General features: G+C 42.1%; 1 protein-coding gene across 1 annotated transcript in view; it reads left to right on the forward strand.

Moving 5' to 3' along the window:
- The window catches only part of LOC108789991 (transcription factor CP2-like protein 1), a 41,643-nt gene that overhangs the window by 25,694 nt on the left and 5,314 nt on the right, over positions 1-10,635 (forward strand). Inside the window, exons 9-11 of the mRNA XM_018560159.1 lie at positions 3,326-3,380; positions 4,479-4,572; positions 5,880-5,970. Of these exons, the coding sequence (XP_018415661.1) occupies positions 3,326-3,380; positions 4,479-4,572; positions 5,880-5,970 (240 nt within the window). The remainder of the gene's footprint in view (positions 1-3,325; positions 3,381-4,478; positions 4,573-5,879; positions 5,971-10,635) is intronic.

Consider the following 10,635-nt stretch of genomic DNA (forward strand, 5'->3'; position numbering starts at 1 on the left):
CACACACACACACACACCCCCACCCCCACACACACACACACACACACACTCATACACACACTCATACACAAACGCACACATTCTCATCACTAGACAAGGGCAAAGAACTGCTCCCCTGTTTCCAATGACACGTTGTAAAAAGGCCAACTGTGTCCCAGTATGGGAAGACCACTGCTGGCATATGCAACTGTGCACACTGTGGTGGGTGGCCCTGCACAAAAGGCCACTGGCAGGCAAGCACATTGTGGGAGCAAGCATGCGTGCACGCTCAGCACCGTTGTTGGCACCAACAGCCTATATAAACTGGAGTGTGACATAAACAGATTGCTGAGTGGTCTTCGGCTAGTTCCTGTTAACCTGCCAGACCTCTGACCTACCTTTGGATCTTGTCCTTCCATGGCGACCTTGGCCTGTGTTTTGGACTGCTTTCTCCATTCTGATTCGGTACCTTGCTGCCTGTATAACTGATCCTCAGCCTGTATTCTGACACCGTCTCATCCTTATAATTCTCTACCTCACTGCCTGGCTGGTTCTGACCTCAACCTGTATCCTGACACCGTTTCTGCCTTATAATTCTCTACCTCACTGCCTGGCTGGTTCTGACCTCAGCCTGCATCCCGACACCGTCTCAGCCTTATAATTCTCTACCTCACTGCCTGGCTGGTTCTGACCTCAGCCTGTATCCTGACACTGTCTCTGCCTTATAATTCTCTACCTCACTGCCTGGCTGGTTCTGACCTCGGCCTGTATCTTGACTATGTCTCTGCCTTCTTATTTGCTACCCCGTGCCTGGCTGTTCTCCACCAGGTATGTGGCAGTCGTTCCCCTGTTGGCCAGATTCTGCTGAGTGTCTGCCACCAAGGATGTAATGCCATTGAATCAGATGAGTAACTAGCAACAGGATTGCCAACTGTGACATAGGTCTTAGGATCCAACAACATACAGTGCTAAGACATCTCTTATCTGACACATATTGAGTATCACAACACACACACACCAGTGATAGAAAAATAATTTTGGGAATTGTAGCTTTCTACTGCATGCCCTTTAAAAGCTATATGTATTTGGCACATTTTAACCTTTTAGATTGAATAGAAAACTGTTTTGTTTGCATTACAAAATGCAGAATATGCTTTATTGAAAAGATAGATGGAACTGACATCTTTTTATTCTATAGGATCTGGCAGTGCAGCTGCAATATATACCCCTTGGTACAGTCACCACTTCCTGTCACTACTTCACTAACAGGCCAAAGCAGTGAAAGTACGGGTCCTCTGTTGTCACCACTGTGCCATGTAAGAGTGAAGTAGTGGCAGGTAGAAAAGCTTACAGTCTATATGGGTTTAGGGGAGTATACAGAAGGCAGAAGAGCTTGCAATCTCTTAGGATATGAGGAAGATATACAGAGGGCAGAAGAGCATCCAGTCTATTAGGGTATCAGGGAGGGATACAGAAAGTGGAGAAGATTGATATTATTATGGTAGAATGGAGGTATACTGAAGGTAGAAAACATTACTCTCTTTTAGGATGTATAGGGCAGTGATGGCAAACCTTTTTGAATGCCGAAACTGTCGAGATTCTTACTCGTTATGTCATGCCCGGTGACTTGCCAGTAAGAGATTAGGACTATGTGGCACTGGTGTGCATGCGCCAGGCGTGGCAGTTTCAGAATCCTCATCGAGTTGTCCAATTCCCGTCAATACAGCTTCCCAATCCTGGTCGTTGCAAAGTAAAGGCAGCCAATCAGAGAGCATCTTCTGCTAATAAATTTCATATTATGCCATTGGGTGGGCATGCAGGCGCAGTAACGCCAATTGGAGAGCCTAACACTGCTCTTGGGTGGCAGCACAGGCGCACTGACGGGATTTGGAAATTTGTTGGATTTGGATTCCGACAATGCTACGGCTGGCGCATGCGTACTAGCGCCATCTGGTTGAGATCTGCTACTGGCAAGTCCCCGGACGTGATGTAACGAGTTGGAGATCTCGACGAGTTTGCCGTTTCGATAGAACACCGGGGCGAACGGTCGGGCCCGTTTTCAGGGGCGTGAGTTCCAGGCACCCCTATGTTAATCCGGACTTGGGCTTGTGTGCCCGCAGAGAGGGCCCTGTGTGCCCGCTGTGGCACGCGTGTCATAGCTTCACCACTGCTGGTAGAGGGTATATGAAAAAGTGGAAGAATTTACAATATATCAGGAAATATAGGAATTATACAGATAGTGGAAAATTTTACAGCCAATTAGGGTATCAAATAGTCGTTCAGAGAAAGCTATAATTGGGAGTGGAGAGACGCTCTTAGACAACATTATTCGTGATTTGCTAGACATGTGCACTGGCAAAAAATTTGTTTCGTTTTGATTCGGATTTTGTGTTATTTAGTTTTTCGGGATTCGTTTGTGAAAGTCAATTCGGATTCGGAATTCGGACGAAATTCGTTTGAGGTAGTTCATTCGAACATTTGTTTCGTTTTCGTTTCTTATTCGTTTCGTTCATTCGTTGCAGCAAAGTGACATTTGAGGGGGAAACATTTTTTTTTCTCCTTCTCTAATGTCACTTTGCTGCAACGAACGAAAGAACCGATTAAGTAATTAAAACGAAACGAACGTTCGAACGAGCTACCGCTAAGGAATTTCGGAAACAGAAATTCGGATTCGTTTGCCATCGTTATATCTGTAATTCGGAAATTCGGATACATCCGAATGTCCGAAAATTCGTCCGAATTTCCTTTTTATCCGAAACGAATCGCACATGTCTATGATTTGGGAAACAAAAGCAAGACAGAGCGCCTCCATAGTGTAAAAGTTTATTTAAATAGTACAACACGCAACTGAAATTGTACTTACACGAAAGCCAATGATCGCAAGCATAAACCTGAGGTTCTGGAGGTTCTGATGAAGGGGGCGTGCCCCTGAAACGCGTAGACCATTTTAAACTCACGGGAGCAGAGGACGCTGATTTGGTGATCTCCTCAGACTTCCCCTGCTGGAGATTGCGATCATTGGCTTTCGTGTAAGTACAATTTCAGTTGCGTGTTGTACTATTTAAATAAACTTTTACACTATGGAGGCGCTCTGTTTTGCTTTTGTTTCCCAGATCGATGGTCTTTTTTGACCGGTGGGAGCTGCCTCTATGGTGTACTAATGAACTTCACAGCCGGATTTCTCTGCAAACCGGGGGCGCCGGTATTGTCTTTTTCAATGTCTATGATTTGCTAAGGTTTTCTGGCTCAGTTGGATATTGTGTCTTTCTCATACTATATCTACAAGTAGCCATCTACAGTATATACAGTTTAGCTATTAAACCTTTGTCTTTATTTCTGCACACAGAATCTGCACATCTCCAGTATGTACATCAGACAGCTCAACAGAGTGTAACGGGGAGGTGAGTTGAAGACTAGATTGTCAGTGTAACCATGATTACTAAATATACTGTATATATGTATTCATTAATATTATAATATATTACACTTTCTCCACCAAATAAAGAATTCACAATGGTATTAAAACCATAAATCAACACAGGATCCTACAGCCTGTCAGCAGCTAGGGATAATCCAAAATCAAAGAGGAAACAGCAAAGAACCAGGCTCAATGATCGGGGTGTATATTGCACTAACAAGGATCAGATAAAATGTGAGCCTGTCAATCATCCTGTCATGCTTATCAGCTCAGCCAAGCCCCCTCTGGCCATCGGTGCGGCATAAGAAGGGAGGAAGCAAAACCGAACCCAGGGCTAGATAGTAACACAACAGCGCCTCTGCATGGGCGGTGCTTCATCTTCTCCCACTTAAGTGGGTGAGCAGTTCCCAGCAAGCAATGACTGTCACTGCATGGTTCTCTGCTGTTGTACTGTATTAGAAATGAGCATTAAGACACAATAACCATACACACATTTGCTATCATTATTGACTTTGATTGGTACATTTTTTTGCATATGTATTTTTCAGTGCAATATCAGAAAATTATCTGCAAGGGGAGCTCTCCATCAGTTATGTAATGACTTTCTGGTTCTTATGACATTGTCTGTAATTTGCAGTTACCATGAGCCCAGCTCCAAATGTAAAGAGTGCACATTTAGTGCACGTATCCATTTCCGACCCCAGAGTTTTTGTTATTGGTTATTTTTACCTACTACACCACTGTTCCCAGATCTTTACTGAGTGGCCTGCCTGGTTCTGCGCTTTGTGGTCTCCATGCACATCAAGGGAAATCCTTTTCTGTCAGCCTGTTTGAATTGATTTTAAAAAACATGTACTTCTTATTTCAAGAAGTGTTCACTGGTTCGGTGCTAACCTATACACTACCAAACATCAAAAGTGACACATTGCTTCCCTTCTGGTATTGACTTGTTATGGTTCCTTGTCATTAGCTGAGCTGATCTAAGACATTTCTGAGATCTCTACCTTTGGCCATCTACACATTCACTTTACAGTCTTATTTTTATAAATGCCCTCACCGTAGTATGTTTTTCCCCCTACAGGGTCTTAGTCTTTCTGCATCTATCAGTGACACTCAACAGTGGCTCATAAGAAACCGATTCTCCAATTACTGTCGAATGTTTTCTAACTTCACAGGTAAATCGATGTTGCTTTTATTGGATTTGTTATCTTAGGACTAATGAGTGTCCAGTTTTCCCAATGGGTACTCTGAGCACAACATCCCTATACCAGAAATTATAAACTTCGTTGCTGCTGTTCTTTTGTTCTGAAAGACATTTAGACCTGAATGAGAGTGTCTGCAGTCTAGCTGTTAATGTTCTCAGGCACAATGCCCAGTGCCTTGAGAGTGTTAATTATTATATATTAATGTTAATATTTGCAGGTTATAACAATAAATGTGCACAGGTTCTCAGACCCGGGCCATCCCTAGCGATCAGGAACCAATCATTGCGGTTTCTAACCATGTATGACAACCAAGATATGGTGATCGCAAAGGATTTGCTTTCTAACAGACCTGCTAGTTTATGCTGTCAAGGACCTCTGCTGTTGAAGGGCATTATGGTGTTAAAAAATTAATATTTGAACATTTTTGTTTAACATTTTTGTCCATTTGTCAGCTTGAAATAAAAAACATGGTATTTATTACCAAATAAATGCCTTATATGTGCTTAAAACCCAATGCAAAAATTGTTTAGCTAAGCAAATTGGTTCCCAAGTTAACTGATTCATACGGGGCTCACTAAGTCATTACTAATAAAATTCTCCCAGGCACCAATATTAGGGATGTACCGATACCAAGTACCGTACTCGGTACAAGCACAGATACTTTTCAAGCTCCAAGACTAGACTAGAGAAAAACTCAAAAGTTAGGAGGCAGCTGTCATTTGTAAGGAGCACACGGAGCCCCCTGGGATTTGTACATCTCTGTTTTAATGTATGATTTTATTTGTATAAATACATATATATAAGTGATGCACCGATACCATTTTTGCAAGTACAAGTACTGATACATTTTTGTTTATTGTCATGTGACAGTTTTTTTAAAATAATACAGACTAACGATTTCAGGACAGTGATGGAGCACCAGAGTTAGGTCCCAGCTGCAACCGCTGCAACCCTGGTAGTTCTCATGAAAATGCCAAGTATCGGCACTGGTATCTGAAAAGTATCGGTGCATCCCTAACCAATATAATTATACCCGTTTTTAAAGTTTGAATGTGATTGGTGATGCAGAAAGTTACACAGCACAGGCGTCAGGAACTGCACACTAAGTAAGCTGTATAATAATTAATTGCAGTGGATTACAGAGAACTAGATTGAGTGAATTTGTTGATTTCGGCACCGCTCCAGTGCTTGCTGGATAATATTAGTAACGTAGGGATTGCTTTTACTGGTTACCTGGAATTGTTCTTTAATAACAATGTTGATAACTCAATCCCTAGGGGCAGATCTCTTGAAATTATCCCGGAGGGATCTCACTCAGATATGTGGAGTAGCTGATGGCATCCGTCTGTCTCATGCACTGACAGAAAGGTGGGTAGACCTGGAGCTGAGCAAGACTAGACAGGCTCAAGCAATGCTGATGTTAAAGGAAACATTGTCACCAAGAAAGTGAATGTAATCTCTCTAATGGGGCCCTAAAAACCAATACAAAAATCAGAAAGAGATTCTAATCCTGGACATACACCACTATAGTGGCATCATTGAGCTGGCTTTAGCCTTACTACTGGCTAAGGCAAATAGGTTGATTTATCTCCAATGCCTTTTAAAATGAATGTGAATTTCCACTTCTGCAGACAAATTGTATAACACCTACTTTATATTTGTTACACGTTCCAATTCACATAGCATAACATTAAGAAGAACTCTGGGATTTTTAAAAATTCACCCCCCTAGTGAGCTCTTAACCCTTAGGTCCCGTTCACATTGAGCGGTTCGCAAATCGCACGTTTGTCGCGCGATTTGCATTTTGTGCGATATCGCGCAAATGCTTGCATTGAGCAAGCTTGAATCGCGGCTAAATCCGCTCCAAAAAGGGTCCTGCTGTAGCGACGCACGTCCCGCGACAGCAGGACCCTTTGCCCCCATTGAGAAGCATTGGAGAGCGATATCGCGCTGTAAATTGCCGCGATATCGTGGGAATTAACGTGCGATAAATCACTCAATGTGAACGGGGCCTTACAGTACAAGGGTAGCCCCACTGCAAACGTAAAGTACTCATTTTCTCTAGAGGAGAAAATAAAGAAGTAATACTCGCCCAATCCTCGGTCCCCCCTGGTTGCTTCTTCTCCCCCAAGTTCCAATGACCTAAGGACCCCTGACATCATCATGTTTAATACAGGTCCATTAGATGTGAGGACGCTGAGGAGGTAGCCCCACTTCAAGAGTTATTTTTTTTTAATTCTGGAGTTCTTAAAAAAAATAATTAAATTGCTGCTTATCTTTTTACTTGCTTTAAAATCCTACATAGCATTCCACTTCAGAGTAATGTTAAGGAAAAGTGTTTGGGGGTGATGTTTACCATAATTAACCTTGTTTGTACTGTGCTGCAGATCCCATTATCAGATGTAAACTAGATTTGAACACTGTCTGACTCCTAACAAAGGGTTAAAGATTTCAAGGCTTAAGCAATACATTGTATGTTAATGCACTTTGCCTCAGTTTGTCCCTTTTAATTGCACTTTGAAATTGCAGTAACAGACTGTAGCCACTGCTGTGCTGTGTTTGAAACTTCTGAACAGTTTGTGAACCCTGAGAAGTACAGTGTACCATTAACATTACTTTGTATTTACTCATTCATATGCAGATGAAAGAGGTGTCCTATAGAACAAAATGTATAGTTTTTATCTACATTAACATTAGGGGATCTATATACTGGATAAACAATTTGCAGGGCAAAGAGCCATGAACGTTGGTTTTAGGTGAATATTGCCAAAACAAATGTTCTTAAAATGTTCTTCTAACTAAATACTTATTTCCTTTGCTCCTCAGATCCATCTAGTGGCTAGAATCTATTATTACAACACACTACATTTAAACTGAGTAAAATATATTAAAAACATAATTTTTTTGGCATAAGTATTCACTTTCTATTCTCCTCAGCTCCATCTAGTGGACATAATGTTATATTGCAATGCACTACATTTGAACTGGAAAAAATATATTTAAAAGAATAGTTTTTGACATTTTTCAGCCCCCCCCAAAAAAAAAAAAGATATTCCCAGGACAAAGGTCCCTGTGAATTGTTTATAAGTAGACCCCCTAGCTGTTTTAAAACTAACACTGGTCAAAATAGAAAATATGCATCTTTTTTTGTCTTCAAATTGCATAGGGGAAAAAATTATTACCGCCAGACAGTGTTGTCAAAAGAAAGGCTTGTCTAAGTATTACTTATTTATTTTAAATAATGCCAAATCAATAGATCCAAAGCAGAAATTTTAAATTAGCTCTGGTCCATAAATAAGGGGTGTACAGGTATGGCAGCTGAAGTGGTTAAGCCCCCCCCCACCCATGCAGGTTACATGGCACAAGCACATAAATGAGAAACTAAGAAGTAGAAGTGACACTTATAACCCCATATTACAATGTGTTCAACTACTAGCATGAGGCTGGCGTGGGCTGTTAGGTCTGTGGCTGTGGACGGGGGGCCATAAGTTGGTCTACATCCTACGCAGAGGGGTGAAAGGTGGTCTAGGAATCCGACTGGAAGCCAGAGTATAAGGAAAGGATGGACACCGGCACTCCAAAGCAAGTTCAGTACGTGTTTATTAACGTACTAGTTGCAAGTAGAACACTCTAAACAACGTTTCGGGGTCTCACAAGATCCCCTTCATCAGGCAAACAAGTGATGGAAGGCAGAGTAGAGACACTGCTGAATTTCAGTTATCCCAACTCTGTTTAAATTTTATATAGAAAATATAGTATAATATATATTTTGCATCTTCATCTTGGGTACTATAATACCTTGTTGGCACTATCCGCGTCTGAACTAGCTAAGACAGTTCAATAAGCCATTTTGTCAGATTTAGAATCGCTGGCTAAGGCAGATAAATTAAATAATAACATTGGATATACAGCACTTCTAATCACAAAGTGCTGAGCCTATCCAGATGCTTCTAGGAAAATTGATGGCATTAGGCTTCCTTCCACAAGTTTACAAGAAACAATCTGTCATAAGAATCTGTTTTATGGCTCCCTCCACTCCAGCTTTTTCTTCCTATTTGCTAAGCTGAGATGTATACACTAGCAAGTTGAAAGGAGAAAACATGTAGTCAATAAAAGTAGCAAAAAAGTATATGCAGTATATCACTCATTGAGGAACACAGCACTGTATATTGTCACTTACAGGGAGATTGAAAACTAGGTTGTAAAAACAAATCAAAGGGCCAAATGTGGTATCCTAAAAAGGAAGAATGTTTTTCTTCAGTGCTGCTGGATCAAGATCCGTATGTGCAGGGCCGGCCTTAGGGGTGTGCGAGCCGTGCGGCCGCACAGGGCGCCATGGCAACAAGGGCGCCGTGCGGCCGTCACAGCTCATCCTGTGGGCGGCTTCTCTCCCCCTCTCCGCTGGCCATCCGACATGACAGCGCTCCCTCATTTTTATTTTTACTTTTCTAGATGCACTTACTTGAAAAAAGGGATCTGCATGACATCCTGACACTTTATTTTTATAGACTCTATTGTAGTTTGACATTTATTGTTTGCCTTCTGTTGTTTTATTTGATAAGAATACTTCTATTGTGCCGACAAGTTTAATACCTTTGAATAAAAGTTTTATTTTTATCACACTTTTTAATATGTTTCTTTGCGGCTTAACAAAATAGGAGTCTTTAAATGGTGCGGATATTGGGGAAAATGGGTGTGGGTACGGGGGTGTGGCCACTAAAGGGTGTGGCCACTGAGGGGCGCTGTAAAGCTTTCTCGCACAGGGCGCCTAAAGGCCTAAGGCCTGCCCTGCGTATGTGAAACTTCCTCAAGCAGCTGCTAGTCGTTTTAGGCTGGTTATCTCAAATCCTGGCAATCTTTTCAGTCAACCAATGAGTGATGGTCTGAAAATCAGGTATTCCACTGCAATGGCCTGGCACCTGAAGATTACAGCTGCATGCCTGGACAGTGCTTGCACTACACGGGTTTATGTATATGGTAAACTAAAGAGCCAAAATCTCTACTAAAGCGCTGGATTTCGTCTAAGCCATGTTGTGCCTTTGGGATATCTCCATTGTGGAGAAGCTTTGCGGCCTACTGCTCCGAGCTTCACATCTGGAAGTGAAAAGAGAAAACTCAGGATGAGGACCTTGGAGAGATTTAGCTGAATTCTTAATTGCAAAAAGTCCTCTCTAAACATATCTCCTCACCTGGAATATTTGGGAGTGATCCTTGAAACAAGGTCAACAAGAGTCTTTCTTCCCCAGGCAAAGCTTCTGAAGTTGTAAGCTCAGGTTGAGGAACTTCATACTCGGCACTTGTCTGCACTTTGTTGTTGTATGATGGTTTTGAGCCCTATGGTACCTTTCTTCGAAGTGATCCCTTTTGCACAGCATCAGACCCTCTTTCAAAGAGAGATTATCTGCAAATGGGACAAATTGCCTTTTTTCCTGGAAAGGTTCAGCTCTCAAGCAAAGGCATTGCTACAGTGTTAGTTCACAACACTGATACTGTCATTAGTGGAAATCTTTTCTTCCCCTGCAATGAAAGATTGTAGCTATGGATGGAACTCTCTCCACATGGGGCAGAGTGTTAGACCTTAGAAGCCCATGGGATCAGTACGGCTTCGCAATGTGTTCTCCCTCTGAGGCTTCTGCCATGGGCCATTAAGCTTTATGGCATCCATGTTATTCTTATAGCTCCAGATTTTCGCAGGAGGGCATGGTACATGGATCTGGCTCATCTTCTTACCTGCTGGATGGTCCAAACCTGTTCTTGCAAGTCCCCTTTTCCAAGGGTTCTATGGCATCCCCTGTGACCATTTTTAGATAAATCTATAAAACCAGATCTCAGGCCTATACTCCAAAGCACCGGAATCCTCCCTGCCATGTCATTGCTCATTGCATCTGGGTAATAAGTGCTTTTTCGGCTGTCCATCGTTAGATTTCTGTGTCCCAAATTTTCAAGTCAAGCAACTTGGTCTTCCGTCCAACAATGCATTTTATAAGGTGGATGCGGCTGCATTAGCAGGTTACTGCGTTTTGCAGTGGGGGC

Source organism: Nanorana parkeri, unplaced genomic scaffold, assembly GCF_000935625.1.
Source record: "Nanorana parkeri isolate BGI_ZX_2015 unplaced genomic scaffold, ASM93562v1 scaffold435, whole genome shotgun sequence".
In the NCBI taxonomy this organism is placed as follows: Eukaryota; Metazoa; Chordata; class Amphibia; order Anura; family Dicroglossidae; genus Nanorana; species Nanorana parkeri.